The sequence below is a fragment of the Balaenoptera musculus genome, chromosome 13, assembly GCF_009873245.2.
Source record: "Balaenoptera musculus isolate JJ_BM4_2016_0621 chromosome 13, mBalMus1.pri.v3, whole genome shotgun sequence".
In the NCBI taxonomy this organism is placed as follows: Eukaryota; Metazoa; Chordata; class Mammalia; order Artiodactyla; family Balaenopteridae; genus Balaenoptera; species Balaenoptera musculus.
Genome location: NC_045797.1, coordinates 90,498,797 through 90,520,685, shown reverse-complemented (window position 1 = coordinate 90,520,685; position 21,889 = coordinate 90,498,797). Strand labels below are relative to the sequence as shown.

General features: G+C 42.4%; 1 protein-coding gene across 1 annotated transcript in view; it reads right to left on the bottom strand.

Annotated features, from left to right (window-relative positions):
• The window catches only part of SH3YL1 (SH3 and SYLF domain containing 1), a 46,253-nt gene that overhangs the window by 22,467 nt on the left and 1,897 nt on the right, over positions 1–21,889 (bottom strand). Inside the window, 4 exon segments of the mRNA XM_036873550.1 lie at positions 2,890–2,943; positions 2,945–2,955; positions 5,185–5,298; positions 8,263–8,373. Coding sequence (XP_036729445.1) covers positions 2,890–2,943; positions 2,945–2,955; positions 5,185–5,298; positions 8,263–8,373 — 290 coding nt within the window.

Genomic DNA, 21,889 nt, shown 5'->3' with positions numbered 1-21,889 from the left:
ACTTCACATACCTTCAGAACCTTAACCTGGTCGAGATTCCAAAGCGGAGCTAAATCTAGACTTCCTGATAGTCAAGTCCGCTTTCCACGTGTAATGAAGGGGTCACCACCTGGGGGAGGCAGCATGGGGGCGGAAGCTCGTAGGGGGTCCTGGGCTCAGGAGAGGGGTCTGGTCCCACCATGGGGGGCGCTGCAGTCTCCTCCAGCCCTGCCACCACACGCCACACCCACGTGCTGCCAGGTGGCGAGAGCAGCCGACCCCAAACGCCAGCCCCCTTGCCTCTGTCGTAAGACCTGCCTTCTCTTCCCGTCATCAGACCAGGGCGACTTTACCTGGAACCATGGCCTTGCTTGGACCCTTCCCCTTCTCTGTCCTGCTTCCCTCAGCCCCTTAGAGTTTCCCCCCAACCCAGAACATTTGCTCAGTAGGTCACGTGCACCACGAGCCCCATCTCAGGCTCTGTGTCCAGTGAAACCAGTTAGAGACAACCACACACCACCTCTGCAAGCTGCTTAGCACCTCTGTGCGTTGAAAATAATCACATGCGCCCTGCCTACCTCATCCGTGCCCTGAAATCCACGGCGTGTTATATGGGTGGAAGTTACAGTTAGGGCCAGATGGGGCACTAGAAACGAGGAGACTCACCCAAGCACCCATGGAAGCCAGAGGCCTCCCTCTGAATGGCCAGCCTGTCTGGCCGGCTGGAGGCGTCACATAACTCAGTTATCTACACAATGACGGCAGCGACGGCCACTCAGCATGGCTACGGTATGGAAATGATTCTATGAGAGTACATGTGAGAGTTTTATGTGAATGTTAGCCATTATTGCTAATTATTCCATTCCAAAACAGAATGGCAGATAATTAAATTATTCAACAAACATTTAATAGTTTGAACCGATGATACAGTGCTTTAAAGAAACAGATTTAGGGCTTCCCTGGTGGTGCAGTGGTTGAGAGTCTGCCTGCCAATGCAGGGGACACGGGTTCAAGCCCTGGTCTGGGAGGATCCCACATGCCGCGGAGCAACTGGGCCCGTGAGCCACAACTGCTGAGCGTGCGCGTCTGGAGCTTGTGCTCCACAACGGGAGAGGCCATGACAGTGAAAGGCCCGCGCACCGTGATGAAGAGTGGCCCCCGCTCGCTGCAACTGGAGAAAGCCCTCGCGCAGAGACGAAGACCCAACACAGCCAAAAATAAATAAATAAATAAATAAAAATTAAAAAAAAAAAAAAGAAAAAAAAGAAACATTTATTTTGGGTGTCTACTTGTGCTTGATACTTGGCCAGTCTGAGGACACAGGTTTGAAGGACTCAAAATCTAGGTAAGGGCCAGGCAAGAAAATCTCCAGACTGGCGCATGTGCCGAGCGCTCCATCCCACTAGGAGCAAGCGTGCGGCGGAAGAAGAACGCCAGAGAGGAGCCCAGGCAGCCTGGGGGGCTGCAGACTTCGAGGGCGTGGGTCCCCCTGCCTGCGTCGGTCACGGCCTGCTGCACTTCATTGGAACTGGAGCGGGGGCGACAAGAGCATCCAGCCGCAGGAGCTCCGCGGGCGCATGGCCGCTGACCCCCAAGCTCCCTCGCTCATCCTGGGCCACAGCTGCACCCAGAAGGTAACTGCGTGTTTCTGGCCAGGTCTGAGATGCTTCCTGGGGAACCAGCACGGCCTCTCATTAGCACTGAAAGGTGACTGACAGCTCTAACCTTACGGCTACACTCAGGGAAGCAAAGCCAGGTCATGTTCAAGAGGCACAAACTCCTAGGACAGTCTTCTAATCTCTACTTGAAGTGGATATTTTTAAAAGTTAACACTTACCTTCCATGTACAGTATTTAAATGGAATTCCAGAGTTAATTTCTATACAGCCACGAGGGTAAGTTGCATTCAAAGTTTCCACAAATGGCAAATATAAGTAAATGCTCTTGAGATGGAGCCCCCAAAGCCTGGGGTCAGAGGGCAGTGATGAGGGACACCTGGGTACAGCGCCAGGAGGTGTGAGCAGGGGTGCACAACAGATGCGAAAATACGCTTTCCACACGAGTGCGATGTTTCTGAAGGCTATGATTTGGTTGAATATACAACCAAAAGGCAGTCATGATAGCAAAACTAAAATATGTTCCTCTTTTTATATCACAGATTTATGCAGCAGCAAGTAAAGGTCAAATAAAAAATGAAATCAGTAGTGGAAATACTTCCTCCTAATAGGCCAAGGGCATTTAAAACTATGGCAACAGAGCAAATTCATAAAAGGATAGTTCAGGAAGAAACTGACTGAAATTTGAGAAGAAAGTGATTTGGGAATATTAGGAGATTTGATTTACCAATCACTTAGCAATAAAGCAGCAGCTGAAAGACTGATATCATGCAGATGCTCCATGTGGGAGTGACCTCTGTGTGCTGGTATGATTTCGAGTCCATTTGATTAGAAATGGGCTAGAAACCATAATCATTAGCAGCAAAGTTGTAAAATGAAACAATACGAAGTCAATCTTTACTTAAAAAATTGGAAGTAGTTTGAACATTAGGGGTACCAGACTGGACTTTGCCACAAATGTTGATACATGGCATTGAGCTGTTTGCACCCATGACCCTGCAATCAGAAGCCATGAACTGCCAATTGCAGTTTGTCAGATCTGAGAATATGTGTCCTACTGATGTGCTGAAGATGGAAGCAGATGAGATGGTGAATGAAAGAAACTCTACCCCTCAGTGAAGGAAAGGAGAAAAATGATAAACATTACATAGCTTCAGGTAGAGAGTCAAGAAAATAAAGGGAAACAGTTGCCATAGGTGGTCAAACAAGAACAGTAGAAGGAGACCACTCAACTTTCACGTATCAGTTGCTTTAGAGAATAGGGCAAACTGTACGTACACACATCACCCACTCACCTCTATTCCTAGTTCAAATCCTCCACCAAGCCCAGCTATCCCGATGGCCGAAGGTTGCAGACCATTCTAATAAAAACAAACAACATTACTCTAATATTAAAACTCCTTGGCACATAAATATGGGGAGGAAAAATGCTAAAATGTGAATTAATAGTGTTTCTTCTTAAAATAATGAGATTTTGGCATTTTTGCCTATGTTTTTAAATGTTCTTTAATAAATATATATAATTTTTTAAGTTAAAAAGGTTTGAAAGGTGTTAGGTATTCATTATGAGCCGCACAGACTCACAAGTCTATGTTTTCTAATCTTTCCCTACAAACATGCATAATACCAAACTATTGAATTCTCACCAATTAAATATACATAGCATTTGATAATTTCAACCATCAGTATTCATAATGTTTTACAAAATAATTGAGCTGGAATTCTAGTCTTTTGTTAGTATTTTATCATAGATATAAGAGAGCAAATGGATTCAAAAGAGTTCATTATAATCACTTCTAAGGGTAACATAATACTAAACTGTTTCTATTGTAAATCCTGGAGGGCAAAAACTGTTTTGACACCCTTTGTGCCTAGTAGAAGCACAAGAAATAGGTTATAAATTCAAGATTATTAAAATTCTATCAAGATACATATCCTTACATTTGGAAACTAAGTACAATAATTCCATTTGCCATGATATGGTACATTTCAGGATTATTGTGTGCCTATTTTTCCTGATCTAGACACAATTGTGTTAAACAAGTCTAGAAAAAAATAATTGGGGGGGGTGGGTGGGATAGTCTAGATGAAGTACTTTCTGAAAATGCTCAGTAGCTCCCTAAGCCTAATTTTTCTTGCTATCATGTATTCTAGATGACAGGCTAGTGCTTGAATATACCCAGAACTAATCTATCTGGGCTTAGAGGGGTTTTGATCACAGAAATTAATGTCTCATAATCTCAAAGTTATTTTCCACTTCCTATGTTAGGGACTGGCCCTGTTTAAAAACTGCCCACCTGGCCAGGGTCTGGGGATTTGCTGTGCCCCACTGGGTGGCTTTTATATTACCCTCTGCAGAGCGACCAGCAGCTACTTGGGAAGATGGGAGAGAGAAACTTAGGTATCTAACCCAGTAGGAAGGTCCACCTGAGGTTCTGATAGGAGCCCCAGGTGTCGACGGCTCCTCCCCGTTTTCTGACAGTCACTGGTCCATGACCATTTGGGCCTGCAGGGCTGGGGCTCCTTGCAGACTTGGAGCCCATCTCACGGTGGACTCGATTTGAGTGGGCCTGCTTGTCACAGGGCTGGGGGGCTCCTTGCAGACCTGCAGGGCTGGGGGCTCCTTGCAGACTCGGAGCCCCATCTCACGGTGGACTCGATTTGAGTGTGCCTACTTGTCTGGTTGTACTGCTGGGAATCTGCCCATGAAAATTTGGGTATGCTTCTTTTCTTGAGAAGAAGAGAATGATGTCATTTTTTGTTCCGTAGCAAGCCCAGAGCTATGAAATCTGAACCACAACCTCAGGGGCGAACTCTCATTTGCTGTGGGGACGCCTCACAGGGGACAACAAATCCCGCCTGGACTCAAAGTTCTGGGGCCATGCGCCCCCCAAATGCCAGGTGTCTCTCCTGTCAGTGGATGGCCCACATTCTCCCTCAAAATAAAATTAAATTATCTACACTAAAAAGAGCTATTAACAGAAAAATGTGCTCAATTATATAACTGAACAGCAAATGTTAAATTCATATAAAAGCCTTTTAGCTGGTTACGACACACCTACACACATTTTAAATATTATGTATGTTGGTTCTTGGGATTCAAGCAAACATATTTTGATGTCATGTCTGAAAATCAAGTATTAGATTTCGCCCCAGAAAGTAAAACCAAATTATACTGATCTTGATATGATTCTGCCCTGGGGATGTTCTTTAAAATGTTTCGATTTTTAAGATACCGCACAGGAACAATGGGGTAAAAAAGCTTCCATGAAACAAGAGAAAGCAAGTGTAAGGTGAAGCCGAGGAATAAGAATGCATATTTAACAACAGAAATACAATGTCAATGTTTACTATACGCTCTGTGGAAGGACAACAAAGTGTGTAAAGACAGGGGCCCCATCTTCTGATATTCTGAGTCTCACGGGTGGGTCGGTTGACCACAGAGAAAACCGAGGGAGCGGCCCGAGGAAGGTGGTCCAGGCGGCACCGGAAAACCTGTCTCTCTCCCTACAAAACCTGTTCACAGTGGAAACAGAACAAAAAAGGGACGAGGATTCTCTGCCCCTCCCAGTGAAGGGACGCTAGCTTACTTCCATCTGGAAGGCGCGCCAGCACGATCCCACTGCCCCCTCTCGCGGTGACCAGAAACCCAGCTTTTATCGCAGACAGGACCGCCAGGCCCTTGGCTTTGGCAATGACGTGTGCTGCAAAAGATGAAGACAGGTGAGCACCCGGCAGGCGACAGCTCAGCAGGCCCGTGCGTGCAGGTTTGCTTCCCGGGACCAGGGCCTCCGCGGCCTCAGCAGCGCAGGGAACTGCGAGGAAACAGCCCCAGGACAGAGGAGCCTGAAGCCTTTGGTGGCCCTAAGCCGACAGGGCGGGTGCTCAGAATCCTGCAGTGGACACAAGAAATGAGACACTGGGAAGAGACTGTACTGATATCTAGTAGCAGGACAAATAATTTGGAGATTTCAATTAATTTACAACATAATTTATAATTTTACAAGTTATAAAAGTATTTTCAAAGAAATTAAGATCTACACAGTATTAAGGAGAAACTTAAAAAGGGACTGACATGCAGTGTGCAGCAGAAGGTTTGAACTTAGAGCCACATTGTTGAGTTCAGCTTCTATTAATATGAAAATCTGGATTCAAAACCAGGAAAATTAAATGATTTTGCCACTTTAAAAAGTTTTTTGACTTTATAAAGTGATCTGATCAGTATTCGAATAACACATAACTACCAGGGCACTGAAAATATAATTCAATTTACAAAATATTGGTTTATTCACATTTCAGGGAAGTTCGTTACATAAAAGGAAGGTTATTAACATAGGTACTCACTAAACTCAGTGCCTTACTAGTCTGTGGATTTATTTACATAATAGTACATCTTTCAAATAACAAAGGAAGCCTAAACATTGGAAATTATTCTTGGATCCCAATGTTACTTTTAAGGTAGTTTAATTTATCATCATTTTAGTCAAATATTCTGTCAAGGAAGTCAAACCAGACAGTGTACTCAAATACACAAAAAAGGCTTTGTAGGTGTCCCTAGGAAACACTAAATTTCTAATACACTTATGCACACATTTCAAAATTTAAATTAATAAAGACTCTCAGAGACGATTCAACCGAGAGCACGAGTAGGGTAACACACACACCATTCCTGGAGCTCTTGGTACTTAAGGCTTAGAAGTAAGGCTCTCTTCTCTCCGATGGTCATCAACTAAGTGTGCCTTAGTTCGTGTTCTAAAGGGTGACACATGGTAATGATGTTGACAGCTTCATTATACATCAGGTAGGTTTGTTTATACAACACTTGTTGGCAGAATATCCTCACATGCCATTCTCAGTGCTTTTACAGTGAGTAGTGCCTCTATTTAGGAACATTAGGTATAACAGAAGTATATTTTTAAAATGAACATAGTTCAAATGTCAGGTGTGTTTTTATATCTTATCCACCCAGATTCAGGGACATTAAAATATCAATAATCCCTAAATAATTGTCCAATTAGCTCGTCATTTGTAACGTAGATGCACTGATTGCAGATTTACTCTCTAAATTGAGTTTCACTTACGTCTCAGAGCCCCTCACACCAGAGGACTGTGAACTCACAGCCTAAGAAAGGCTAAGGGTCTGGGCATTTCGTTTTAAAATATTTTTTAGATTTTGTCTCCTATCACATAGTACACCTCCCTAGCTTCAATGTACGCGTAATGGGCCCTCCCTCCTCATCCCGAGGAAAGATGAGGCTTGGTCATCTGGCAGCTGCGGCCTCTCTGGCTTCCATCAGACACACAGCCCGCAGCCCTGCGGGACTTCGCTCTTCTTCAGGCTGCTGTGTAAACGGGTTTTCATTTTCTGAGCTACACCCAGTGAAAGGGAGTCGGGTGGCCTTTGACTGGAAGCAGAATAAAGGCAAGGCAGAATTTTGCTGGACAAAATCCACGAGAAATAATCCGTACCCAAATGTTTTTATGGTAGGAAACACAGCTTATCTAGCCTGACATGTATGCAGGTGCTGCTGTATATTGAGAAATGTCTTCTGCCTCCTGCTTCAGAATAGAGCTACAGAAAATCGAGTTCTTCTGGTTGAATTTTCTTCAAGTGTTACACAGTGCTTCTCTAACTTGTACGTGCATGTAACTCACTGGAGATCTTGTGAAAAATGCAGATTCTGATTCATCAGGCCGAAGAGGAGCCTGAGGTCCTGCATTTCTAACAAGCTCCCAGGTGATGCCCAGATGTGGTCATCTGCCTTCGACTAGCAAGGCTCTATGACGTGCTGTTTTCTTCAGATGGGAGGAGTGGCTGGGCCAAAATAACAGCACTTAATATTATTACTATAACAACAACAAATTAGAAATTCTTACAACCCTTAAAGGTCTGTTAAATAACTTCAGAAAATCTGGCTTAAGAAATTAAACTGGTTTCTCTAATGCAGGATGAGAGTTATGCACTAAGAGGGAAATTAGCCCGCAGCTGCCTACGCTCGTCTGCATATGAGTGTCTTTGCATCAGACAGATATTCTCTGAAACACCTTTTAGAAATAACTGGTAGTAGTAATGAACAGACAGTGGTTCCCAAAGGCTTGCCTCTGGACCAGGTCTTGTGTGGTCAGCCGACTACAGGAGAATCACATTAGAGACGTGATAAAGTCTGCACTCCTGGCCACGCTGCTCCCAGGGTCTGATTCAGCAGGTCGCGGGGGAGCTTAGGAACTGCACTTTAATGACCCAGGGAATATAGATGTGTAGCTGTGTTGGGAATCATTGATTAGTCTTCTTAAACCACTATAAAGTATAACTATCTTATCTAGAAAGAAAAAACACAAAATTAAAATTTATTTATGAGATTAGCTAGTGAGTTTGCAAGATGAGTTTGCGAAAGTCCTCAGAAATTGAGGACAAGGACCTGTGAGTTTGAGGAAAGTGGAAGTGGAAAAGGACACAGGGTACTTAGGGCCATGGGCCGTGCAAAGGCTAGGAGGAGAGGGAGTCTTACAAGGCGGGTGGGAGAGGGAGGCTGCCCAGGGCCCCAGCCGGGAAGACGGGCTCAGAGGAGAAAGGTGCTCTGAGGACCTGTGTGAAGTCAAGGGTTGAGAAGGTAATTTAAGAAACAGAGCAGGTGTAGAAGTGACAAGTATGTATTTTATTTACCTACCAGGAATGATCTTATCAGGTCCATTTCTGGAAGTTATTTCTGTGAATTCTCTTAGAATTTTAGCAGCCTTTTTTGCTTCAGATTTCAAATTGGAAGGTATAGGGTTATTCACTGAAAGATTAAAAAAATGATTTTAATGAAGAGATCTACTAAATAGAAGTTAGAAATTCGTTGTAATTTCATTTTTCTCATACAAAATTAAGCATTATCAAATTGTATCCTACCAAAGGAAATAAACTGAAAATCCTTATTTATTGATCATTTCATCTCTATTTTCCTAGTAAATTAAATTCACTGGGATTGGGAAACCCTAAACTCTCAAAATCTCAGAAATTATGAAATCATGGAATTCTAAAGGATCTTAAAATCTGGTCCAGTCTCCCAATTATATATCTTTTCCCTGTAATTCTTAACTCACCACAATATTAACAAAAAATATTAAAATGTTAAGAATGAACAAAAGATGTATTTTACTACTGTCTATAACAGATAATATAAAATTTAATATATTTGACTATTGTGTTGAAAATGTTTGACCTGTCTGCACAGATTTTCCTTATCAGTGAAATTCTAGTAGACTCAGGAATTGAGTGATTGCTTCCATTAACGGACATTTGCATTTGTATAGCATTCTATGTTTTCAGCATTGGTTGGGTATTCATAAACTCAGAGGAAGGTTTATGCATCCTAGCAATGCTCACATAATCTTTCCAGCTCTGAAGTATGTGGGATGGATCAGTCCTTTATCACAGGACAAGGAACCAGAAGAGTCAAAGAAATCAAGAGGCTTCAATATAAATCCTGCTGTTCCGACCATCAGATGAATTTTTCATTTCAAAGATTGTATTTTCAGCCCTGAAAGTCCCATTGGTTGTTTTTCATTCTTTCCATTTCTATCCTCATTGTGTTTTTGTTGTTCTTTCAATCCTTGAGCATATTTTAAAAAGTGTTTTTATATCCTTGTCTGATGATTGCGTCATCTCTGCCCTTTCTGGGTCTGTTTTTTGACTGACTTTTCTCCTAGTTATGGGTTATGTTTTACTGTTTCTGCCCATTCCTAGTGAAATTTGGTGGCTGCTAGAACTGTGAACGCTGCCATGTTGAGGATCTAGATCTTGTTGTCTTCTTTAAAGTGCTGCTGCGTTTGTGCTGGCGCCAGGGAGTCACTTGCAGATCAGCTCAGTCTTTCCAAGGCTTGCTTTTATGTTTTGCTTGGAGTGTGTAGTCTTCGGTGCCAGGCCTGCAGTTACCACGTGACTCTGGGCTCTCTCCTGAACGTCCTCGGGTGTGGCACGCTGTCTCCACTCGGCTGGTTGGAACTACTGCTCCCAACGCTGCATAAGCTCTGAGGACTGTTTGCCTCACAGCCTCCTGAGAGTCGTTCTTGGCCCTGCCTTGAAAGCGTCCCCTTCACACAATGCTTCCTGCTCAGCCAAGGACTCAAGGGTCCCTCTGCAGATTTCTTGAGCCCCTTCCATCTCTGATTCACTCTCCTCTGGGAATCTGCTCTGTAAACTCCAGTTGCTCAGCCTCTCCAAACTCAATGTGTCTCTCCCATTCAGAAGGAACCCATGCCACGGTGGGCTTCCCTCCCTGTGCCGCAGCTTGGAAAGTGCTCCAGGCAGAAACACGGGCAATTGTGGACTCTACCTCAATTTCCCCTCTCCTCTGGGATCCTAGACCCACTCGCCTGTTGTCCAACATGAAAACAGATGCCCCATATATTGTCCCCAGTTTCTGGTTGTTTACGGCAAGTGGCAATTCCAGTGCCAGTTTCTTTGTCATGAAGCTCTCAGTGTACTTTTGTTTTTTATGATGAGTAATATTGAGTATCTTTCCATTTCTGTCAAATCTTTTCTTATTTCTTGTCCATTTATGGTGGGTATTTCTCTGTTCCTTATTGATTTGTATATTAAGGGAATTAACCTTTTTTTCTAGAATATGAGTTACAAACATTGATTTCCTCTTTGCCATTTGTCTTTTCAATTTTCTTATGATGGTTTTTCTACTTTTTAAACAATGAAAGCAGGGGCTTCCCTGGTGGCGCGGTGGTTGCGAGTCTGCCTGCCGGTGCGGGGGACGCGGGTTCGAGCCCTGGTCTGGGAGGATCCCGCGTGCCGCGGAGCAACTAGGCCCGTGGGCCACAATTGCTGGGCCTGCGCGTCTGGAGCCTGTGCGCCGCAACAAGAGAGGCCGCGATGGTGGGAGGCCCCCGCCTGCCGCAACTGGAGAGGGCCCTCGCGCAGAAACGAAGACCCAACACAGCCAAAAATAAATAAATAAATAAATGTAAAAAAAGAAAAATGAAATCAAATTCCTATTCTCTTTTAAGTCTAACAAGTGTCTAACTACTAAACAAAGTAGTTCCCAAATTCATATGGAAAAATAAGCAAGAAAAGCTAGAAGAAAATGTGTGAAAGAAGAAGAATGAAGGGGATAAGCTCTGGTTTAACATATTATAAAGCCTCAATAATTTACCTCTTAGTAATGTAAATACAGACAGAAAAATCAATTTCACAAAATAGAAAATTCAGAAATTGGCCCAAATATATAAATTAATTTAATGTATGATAAATATTGCACCTCAAATCATTGTGGAAAAGCTGTTGTACACAATAAATAGTGGTCCTTTGGGGGGAAAAAGTCATCCACAGTTTCACATTACATAACAATAAACTCCAAATGCATTGATGATTTAAAATACCAAAAGTCAAACCATAAAAGAACCAGAAATTATGGGAGAATTACTTTTCAAATTCATAGTGCAAAAGGCCCAACTATGAGGAAGAATTCTTTTTTCTTTTTTTGGCCGCACCGCGTGGCATATGGGATCCTAGTTCCCCGACCAGGGATTGAACCTGCGCCCCCAGAACTGGAAGCATGGAGTCTTAGCCACTGGACCGCCAGGGAAGTCCCTGAAAATTTTTCTATATTTTTTAAGCAACCAGAGATTATGGCATAAGTGCATTGTAAAAATAAAGGAAAAATATAGATACACAAATATTGAAGAAGAAAGGCATCCCTACTACTAATACTCACCAATACTACTGTCTGCATTTTAGTGTGTGCTTCAGTTGGTTCCTACTGCTAAACAAGTAGATTATTTCCATTTTTAGTTTTTAGTGATACCACTGTTCGATGGTAATTATCTTGAGAGAATCTTAGGAGTTGGAATTAATGACTGAAAAAAAATCAAGAATGTCTAGCTTTTTATTCCATTATCAAATCACCTTCTAAAATTACTATCCAACCTTAGAACCACTGGGCATTACCATAAAACATTCGTACTGTTACTGGGGAAGCTGGTCGAGGCAAAGTGTGCACATCAGAAAGGATGACAAGTTTTTATTTGAACTTAATCTGAATACTAGAGAATTTTTTTGTTTGTTTACATTTTGTTTTGCATATTTTCTGTTCATGTTCTTTGCCTATTTTTCTGGTGCCATACTCCTTTTGTCTATAATTTTAATCATGTCGCAAGTTTGTATCTCAGCTTCTTGTTTTTATACTTTTATGTATAGTTTTTCAGTATTTGATTTTATTTATATGGCAATATCTCTCTGGGCTTTCTACCATTATCATCTTTCTTTATTGTGACTAAAGGCCTTTAAGAAAAAAATTATACAAGTATTATTCTAAATTTTCTTCCAGAGCTTTTATTTTACATTAAATATTTGACCCTCCTCAAATTTGCATTGGTATAGGATATGAAGTAAGAACCTAATATTTTAAAAATATACAACACAATTTATTGAATAATCCACAGCACTTAATTAAAAATGCTACCTTCATGACAAAAGCAAGAAAGGAATATTCATATATATAAACTCATATATTTAAAAATATATGACAGGAGGGAGGGAGACGCAAGAGTGAAGAGATATGGGAACATATGTATAACTGATTCACTTTGTTTAAAGCAGAAAATAACACACCATTGTAAAGCAATTATACTCCAATAAAGATGTTAAAATTATATATATATAATATATATATCTATATATGACAGAGATGACATGGTAGATTAATAAATTATTCTGGGACTTTAGGTCATTCAAAGGAAAACAAAATAAAATTAGATTACAATATCACATCATACACACACAAAAAAATTCAATGTAATTGAACGCCTAAATATTAAAAGCAAAACTTAGTACTTCTAGAATAAAAAGAATAGGGAATATCTTTATGATTTGAGGATGGAGGAATGCTACAAACAAGGCACAACAATAACGGGAAACTAACCCTAACCCTAACCCTACATTCAACTACATTAAAGTTTAAAAAGTTGTATGAACATACATTTAAAAAATAAAAATATAAGCCACAGATTGGAAGATATTTGTCATAAACATAAGTGACAGAGATTTAGAATCCAGAATATATAAAGATCTTTTATTTTTTAATATAGAAATTTAAAATTTATTTACATTTATGATTGATATGATTTATGGTTGATTTATTATAATTACGAATCAATTTGAATTTTTCAATTTGTATTTCTATCATATCTTTAGTATCTTCTACTGTTTCTTTTGTTATTTAAAATTTAGAATTCTTCAAGTTGAATTCTTAAATCCTTCTTTAGTTCTGGACATTTTGCTTCTTCCATTTCTTTTTTTTTTTTAATTTTTATTGGAGTATAGTTGATTTACAATGTTGTGTTAGTTTCCAGTGTACAGCAAAGTGAATCAGTTATACATATACATATATCTACTCTTTTTTAGAGTCTTTTCCCATATAGGCCATTATAGATTATTGAGTAGAGTTCCCTGTACTACACAGTAGGTGCTTATTAGTTATCTGTCTTATATATAGTAGTGTGTTTATGTCAATCCCAATCTCCCAGTTTATCCCTCCGCCCCAACCCCTGGTAACCATAAGTTTGTTTTCTACATCTGTAACTTTTTCTGTTTTATAGATAAGTTCATTTGTACCCTTTTCTTAGATTCCACATATAAGTGATATCATATATTTGTCTTTGTTTGTCTGACTTACTTCACTCAGTATGACAATCTCTAAGTCCATCCATGTTGCTGCAAATGGCACGATTTCATTCTATTTTATGACTGAGTAATATTCCATTGTATATATGTACCACACCCAGCATATATAAAGATCTTTTAATATCAATAAAAATATGAAGTCACTATAGAAAATGGGGCAAAGTGTTCAACTAGTTAATCCACAGAAGAGGAAACCTCCATGGCCAATAAATATATGAAAAGTTGATCAAACTCCCTAGAAGCCAGGGACACGCAAAGCCAGACCATAATGCATTACCGTTTCTTGTCCTTTAGGTTGACGGAAATTAAAAAAGCCTGCCAATGAGCATGTGTAGGTTGTGCAGGGGCACATAGGGAAGCCTCTGTCCCATTGGTGGGGACGTGAGTGCAGCTGCTGTGGGAGCTGTTCTGAGGACAGCCGGAGATGACCCACCAATACTACTCCTGGACGTGCTCAGAGGCACTGGCTGCCCGGCTGAATGGTGGCCCCCAAATTCACGTCTACCTGGACCCTGTGAAACGACCTTATTTGGAAACAGGGTCTTTGCAGACGTAATTAAGTAATCATTCTCGACTACCCAGGTGGCCCCTAAGTCCTCAAGAACAGGGGAAGATGCAGAGAGGAGGGGAAGGCAACGTGGCCACAGAGGCAGAGGCTGGACCGTGCGGCCACAAGCCCGGGAGCACTGGGGCCCCAGGAGTTGGGAGAGAGAAGGCAGGACTCTTGGAGGGGTGCGTCCCTCCAAGCGCGTGACAGCCCACGGGCCGCCTCCATGCGGGACAGGGCGTGTCTGTGGTAACTTGTTTCGGCAGCCCAGCCACCAAGGCAGGGCCTTTAACAGCACAAAGAAATAAATACATTCAAAGAGGAGACAAATGACCCTCAAAAGGAGGACGGATATATCTAGTTTGGTGTAGTATTAAAATTGTATTCTATACAGAACTTCAGATAAACTAGATCTACTGTATCAACATGGCAAAATGTGAATAATATTGACAGCAAAAACAAGTTGCATAAAGATATATAGGGTATCACGCATTTACGTAAACATTTACATAAATGTTATACAAATATTTATATATAAAAATAAAGTAAAATGACATTTGATCTGGGGGGTGGGGTGGCCCTGGGGAAGGCTTATATAGGAAGCTTACTGGAAACTACTTTTTTCCCTTAGGCTGTGTATAGTAAGTCATGGATGTAAAAATTGTTATTCTCAATAGTCTTTGGTATGTCTGAAATATTACAGAACAAAGATTGTTCAGCATAAATTGAATCCTGTACTATTAAATATTTAATATATTAGTGGAAACGTATGACTCCAGCTGTAAAAAAATATGTATATTATGAATAATTACTCCATAAGTTGTCTTTTGTTTAAAATCTGACCTCTCACAGCCAACAACATGTCTTGCGTGAAGAGGTGTAGAAAAGTGAAAAATGTACCCTTATGTTTTACACAAACAAGAGAGCACACACAGCCTCCCCTCCCCCACGCATGTGCGAGCGTGTGCGCACACACACACACACACACGCACACACATAATTCAAAGGACAGGGATTTGGTGAGTGGCCATAGGGTAAATATTCAGTTGTTATTATATGCATTTGTATATCATTGACAATTCTGAAATTTGAATTTTTAGGAACTAACATAAAGTTGCTCTTCATCTTCTCGATCATGTATTTGTTTAAAATCACACTGTCCCATTTTGATGATGGTACTGAGATACTGAAAGGCTGATACTCTTGGTTCTCTACTTTCACTTGCAATGGTGAATATGAAACACAAAGATGAACACAGAAAAATTCTCAGAAGCACATAATTTTTAAATAGGGAAGGAATCTTAAAACATCTATTTAAAATTATGTCAATTTACTAGTGGTCTTTAAACTTTTCCTATTATCAATGCTTTGGTTATACAGCCTGGATTTAGAAGGTCTTAGAAAAAATACAACCTAGAAAAATTCCAAGTGAACATATTTATGTAGATATTTGGGCCTTTAAAGTACATTTTATGGAAGTAGCTGTTAGTCATGACTTGACTAATGTCAGTAGCAGGCTAATGACATACAATTGTTTTTGGTATTCCACAGTGATCAAGGAAAAGTGTACATGGTAGGGGGCATTTCCAAGTTTCCGATATGGTACTGACACAATTGACAGCTTCTGAAAACCACAACCGGTGTGAACAGACTCGATGGGAGCCCGCCTCTTCTCCGCTGGGTCGCTACAAAGGAGGCACCGAGCTGGCGATCAGCAAGGCAACCGGAGCGCGACTAGAAAACCCGCTAATGTGCACCGTCCATTTGTAAGGCACGTGCTTTGATACCTGGCGTAGGCCTAGATGAGGCCTTTGTTTTCTTAATTTTTGTTGGGATCTAAGATGATGTAACCTTACTCTTTATGGAATGAACAAGTCGCACGCAGGGGGTCTGCTGTGTTAGCTAGTTTCCCACACACTGTGTGCTTCCCGCGTCAGCACAGCGCTGGCCCCGGGAGCGGCTGCCCAGAGACAGTAATGGGTGTCGCTTCTACGCCAAGATAGTGGGAAGGAGCGTTTTCTGCACCCTCCCTTTCCTGTCACTGGCTGCCTGAAGGGGTCTCCAGGGTACAGGCGCAGTGGGAGGGATGGAGACCCCTGGATCAGAACACGGGGGAAGGTGCCCACCACAGCTCTTCCTGTGCTGAGAAATCGAGATGTGGGGGCTCGTTGCTGCAGCTGACATAACCCTACTTACTATGTTTAAAAAATTACTTCTCTCATCTCTCCATGGTATTTGCTGCAGAAGAAAGATGGAGACATATCTGTAATTTTTATTTTCTAACTTAGGACTAGACTTGTTTTATATACATCCTAATCACTTAATTAGTTTGGGGGGGTAGATAAATGGGAAAAAACACATAAAATATAACATACCATATGTTAATATCTTTCTCTTTGATTACATAGCATTCCTAATAGACTACTTGCAGGTCCTTCTAAAAAAGCAAAGCAGTAGTTTTGCCTTTTTATTAAATGTTAAAATGGATAAAAAGATAGATCTTTGCTGTACCAAGTGCTCCTATTAGCACGTGCCTGAAAACAGCTTCATGTTACAGGGCCCTTCCTGTGCCTTCCTCACTGCGCCCGAGTTATGCCTCTGGCCGTAACCCCCCTGGTCACCTGGAGAAGGTGTAGCAGGCAGAGCCCAACGGCAGGTGGGATGCACACGGCGGGTCAAAGAGGGGATGTTAACTGTGGGAGTTATTCACTCTGTGTGGCGCCCTCTGGCTTCCGAGCGCAGGGGGCTGTGGAGAGGACTCTGAGAGGCCTTCCCGGGCCTCTGGCCAAACGGGCTCGCCAGATGGCCTCTCGCCGCTCGCTGAGCCCTGCCTGCCCCATCCCGAGGGAGCTCGGCGTCAGCCCCTTACAGCAGCCCCACCGCTCCGCCCAGAGCGCGGACCGAAGGGGCGTCGGAGCTCAGAGGCCCCGAGGACCCGGCACAGCCAGCCACTACCTGTTCTCCCATGGCAACGGCTGGTTGAAAAAAAGGAATCAAAAGAAGAATAGTTTGTGTGAGACACACTTTCAAAGATGAAATAGGTAACATCCCATCCTAGATCAGCATTGATAGCTGAACATTGGTGATCTATCGTGATAAGGGGCGCTAAATAGTGAACTCAAGTTGAAAACGTTCTCCCATAAAGAGAATCACATTCTACCCATCAGTAGACTTGGATTACAAAAAAAGTTCTCAATTATTATTATAATTCAGTTTTCATCAATAAAAATTTGTGGAAGATTGTTTTCTCTCTTGTGTAAGTGTCAATACACAGCCTCAGTTTTCCTCGTGGCCCCCAAAGCCTGATATACGGGCTGTCTGGCCCTAGAGGAAAAAAAATGCCAACCTCTGACCTCTTAAAATTCCACTCATTCTTCAAAATCAACTTTAAACACCGCTTCTACTTGAAACCATGAGTAACTTAAATCTTAGACCAGACCTGAGATTTGGCAAGAGCCCCCCACCCCAGGGCCATCCCTTCCTGGGGCAGCTGAGCAGAGCTTTACCACCTGGGCCGCACAAAACAACGGATGACCCGAGGAGCAAGGAAGACACCTGCCCCCATGTCTTGTGGGAGAGGTCCCAGAGGACCCAGCAGTGCCAAGGTTGCTAACACTGCCTTCGTCTGTCTTGCCAACTGAAAATTGTCACTTGCCATCTGACTCTACAAAGATTAGGTCACTGCAGTCGCTGACCTTTAACACACCCTGAAAGGAGCTCAGGGCGGAGTTCAGGAATGAGGCCCTCTGTGCTCTGGAAAGAACTGGCAGAACAGGCCTTCAGATACTTAGACATTTTCAGGAGAAGATTTTAAGAGCACAGTTTCTCGCATTTTCTCATATCTAGAAAAGCACTAAAATCATCGATAGAGACATCTGCTCCTCGTGACTGGCAGCAAACTTCTGCCAAAATGTGTGCTTGATTGTGTGTACCCCCTTCACCGAAATCATGTGTATACGGGCCTCCCCACCCCATCTCTTCAGAGCAGTTCCTCAGCACTATCTGGGAGGCTATCTCCGGGGCTACAGTCCTCATTTTGCCCCAAATAAAACTTAACTCACAACTCTCACATTGTGCATTTTTTTTCCCATCGACAGCCTCCAAGAAGGAGCCAAGAAGTGGAGGTCAGCCCTTTCAGGGTCCTCTCAGCTTCCCCAAGGCTCCACCTTTCCTATTCACACTCACACCTCAGGTCCTGTGACTTGAAGCACCATTTATATCTGATAATCCTCCAAGCTTGATCTATTCTTTAACCTTTCCCTAAATGCCAGACTCACCATATCAATTACTGATTGGACCTTGAAATCAAGTATCCAAGTAAGCATCTCAATTAATCACAGTTAGACTTAACTGTGATGCCCTAACCTCCTCTCCAACCTGCTCCCCGAGTTTCCTCTCCAGGTAGGTTTCATCCATCAGGGAGCTCACACTCAACACCTGGGCCAACTGGGACTTCCGTATCTCTCTCATTCCCAGTGCCAATCCACCAGCACACCCTACTGGACCTTCACACGCTATAGACCTTCAACATGCTCCGAATCTGATTACATCTCCCCCCCTCCCCTGCCACCAGTCCCGCCCAGGGAATATCCGTTCCAGTGGTGTCTGTTCAGCAGCTTCCTCTGTGGTTTCTCTGTTTCCAGTCCTGAACACCTATGGTCATTTCTCCAAAGAAATGCGCTAAGTAATATCTCATTGATAACATGCCTCAAAGTTTTTCCACCATATTTAGTCTACACCATGGCTTTTATTACCCTGTCTGTCTATCTGTCTATCTATCTAATCTAATCGTTCTAACCTAATCTCCCTCTCTAGAATGTAAGTGCCATGAGGTTAAGCACATTGACTATTTTATTAACTGTAATATCTCCAACACACACCAAAATAACATATAGTAAGTGCCCAATAAATATTTTTTAAATGAGTAAAGCATTTGTTGCTTTTAGGAATTAAAGATCAAAACCGTGTGGGGACTAGGAAAGGCTCATTTACATAGAAAATCCAGTGGGTTTAGAAGAATGTGTGCTGAGTAAGAGCAAAGGTTCCCTGACTCTCAGACTCTGTAACATTTCCTAGATCTTGAGAGAGAGGAGGGTGAGAGGGAAGCGTGGTACAAGTTGATGGCATAGTACCTTAAAATAGTCCTTTCTAGGTTGTCACAGGAAAGGGAGGACAAAACCAAACCAAACCACAAGCTAAGGAGATCTGAGTGTAAGGAGACCAACAAGCACACTGGTCTAAAAAGCCTCACGCAGTCCCACTGCCGAGTGGCGCTCACCCCACTAGGACCCCTTCAGCCCAGAAGGCATGGGAGAGCCAGCTCTCTGCTTGCAGGAAACTCTGCTGTTGTTCCATCAGAGCCGGGATGTCAGGGCCTTGTGAGTGCCGCAGGGGCCAGCTTCAGAACTAATGATAACTGAAGACCCAGAAGCAAATCTGAGTGGGCAGAGACGGCACACACCTGACGCTTCTTCTCAACACCCGCACTGAGACGTGACTGAAAACGAGGACGCAACAGAATGCTTACATTTCCGGCACTCGAGTTTGCGATTTGATACTCATACCCACACAGCTGTCCAGCACTCAGCTGCAATCCTTACAGGCCAGAAGCAGTGCTTTTTACAAAGCTTTGTGCCCCTGCAGAGCCCTCTTCGTATATCCAGATGCTCAGTACATCTCACTGACTTGAATTAATAAACTTCAGTGGAAACTGGTTCCTTTTCCTACTGAACATCTATGCCTCTGGTTTCGGAACCAGCACAGTGTGTCTGTTTCCACTGATGCCGCACCTGAAGGGGACCCATTTGCAGAATCAGACCAAGTGTCCTCCTTGTGCTACAGCAGAGCTTTGTAACCAAGGCTGATCCACATCAGCATCTGACCAAGGGCTTGTGTGGGAGCTGCCGGAACTGCCTCTTTCACAGGCACTTCTGTTTGGACTTGCTGCAAGGTTTTGTCACCACTGGGGAGAGCCTGAGAGCAAAGCCATGCAGAGGAGCGCTTGACTACAGTTGGAGAAAGAACCTGGGCTCTGCCGGCACTGCTTGAGCCCAGGGCTGGGCCACAGCTGGTGCCACAAGCAGCTCTGGACTCTTCAGTCACATGGACCAGTAAAATACTTTTCTGCTAAAGCCAATTTGGATCAGATTTTCTGGCACGTGCAACTAAAGCTTAGTAAATGATACATAAACCTTACCCCCAAAAGACTTTCTACTTTGAACTCCATCAACCAAGCAGAATTAAACCAGTTAAATAAGCAAATTCCACAGTTGAGAGTTGCTATTGCAAACATCCTGTGTAGGGAAGGTCAGAGCCTCTTTTATAAACATGGGAAGGAAAGCTAGTGGACTGGGGAATTCACATGCAGCCCGGATGCCTGCAGACCACAAAGCTCGATCACTAAGCCTGAGTGCTAGACACAGCCCTGTGTCACTGCGAGCTGGGTGTCACAAGGCTGGTCATGGTGAGGACACCTTCACGTTCAGCTGAATTCCAGAAGAACCTGGCTAATTTGTTTGAATAGTACAGATCCTATTACATTTCTAATAAGAGCATATTGCCAGGTAATAGTTGTATAATGGTGAATTTTTCTGTCAGAGCCAACAAATAATAACAACGATTTAGAGACAAGCCTCAATTCCTGTCCTCAGCATCAAGTGATGGCTCATCCACTTTTCCTCTGCTGTGCCATTAGGCAGAGGGGCACGGTCTGGTCAGAATGTTGATATCATTATATTGCTGAAGTTGTGAAGATAAGGTCACTATTAAGTCATGGTTTGCATCTCAACATTCATAAAATTCTTAAGTCTCTTGAATTCCAAGGCAAAGCAAATCATCTATAAATATTTGAGTTTCCTCTTAAGAGAAGGATGGATGCCAAACCTCAAGCCAAGAAAACAGATGTAAAGTTTTCTTTAAAAAGTAACTGAAATATTTGAAAATTTCCATACTAAGACTTTGTTTTTTAATTAAGAGGATTTTTTTTTTTTTAATACTGAGGAGAAAATTTTTACTTTGGAAACCTCAAAAGCTTGAAATGAGCTTAAGATGTAGAAATATAAAAAAAAAAAAAAAAAAAAAAGATGTAGAAATAATTCCCATATTGGTCATAGGGCAATAAACTCAGGGCTGGGGTGACTGGGGGTCACAGTGACATTAGAATACTATTTGGAGTGAACTGCCACCTGGGGTGAGAAAACTGACTAGCTTCCAGTCTAGCCCTCCAGTCTAGAAGGAAAGCAGGGAGAGGAAAGGCCCCCTCCCAATACCTCATCATTTTAAGACTTCAAGGGCTTCCCAAACTTTCCCTCTGTCAACAAGCATCTAATATACTATTTTCCTTAATGGAGTCTCAATTATGAGAGGGCTACCTATAGGAAATTTTTTAATTAATTTTTATTTTGGCTATAAACCTTAGCTAAAATAAAAGAAACTTTATGTATCTATGTAATCTTTTGAAAGCCTTTGAAATATTGAGTTTAGCTTTACTAGGACGTTATCATCTCGGACACTACCACCTGATAACTATGGCCATTGTTTCTTTTTTTTTTTTTAACATCTTTATTGGAGTATAATTGCTTTACAATGGTGTGTTAGTTTCTGCTGTATAACAAAGTGAATCAGCTATAGGTATAGATACATCCCCATATCCCCTCCCTCTGTCTCCCTCCCACCCCTCCTATCCCACCCCTCTAGGTAGACACCACTGTTTCTTAAACTAATTCTTATCTCTCTGTGGCCTGGGTTTAACTGCTTCCTTTGTCTTAAGGAGACAAAGTCTGTCAGTTCTAGAAATCAAAACTGGTCTCTCTGGTCAGGTCATTAACCTTCTAATCCAAACTTCAAACTAAACTGATGATTTGAGCCCCAAACATTACCGTGGCCTGTGCCTCTTTTCTTGTTCCCCTGACCACAGGATTCAGACAGGGGACAGAGAGTATGGAGTGACAAGAACCGTAACTTCCAGCATAAGGAGACCCTTGACTTACACCACTTCACCTTTTCTCAAACTGAAGAGTGAGCCTGGCTCAGAGCAGAACTACACATGCCACTTTAGTCTGATCAGTGACTGTGA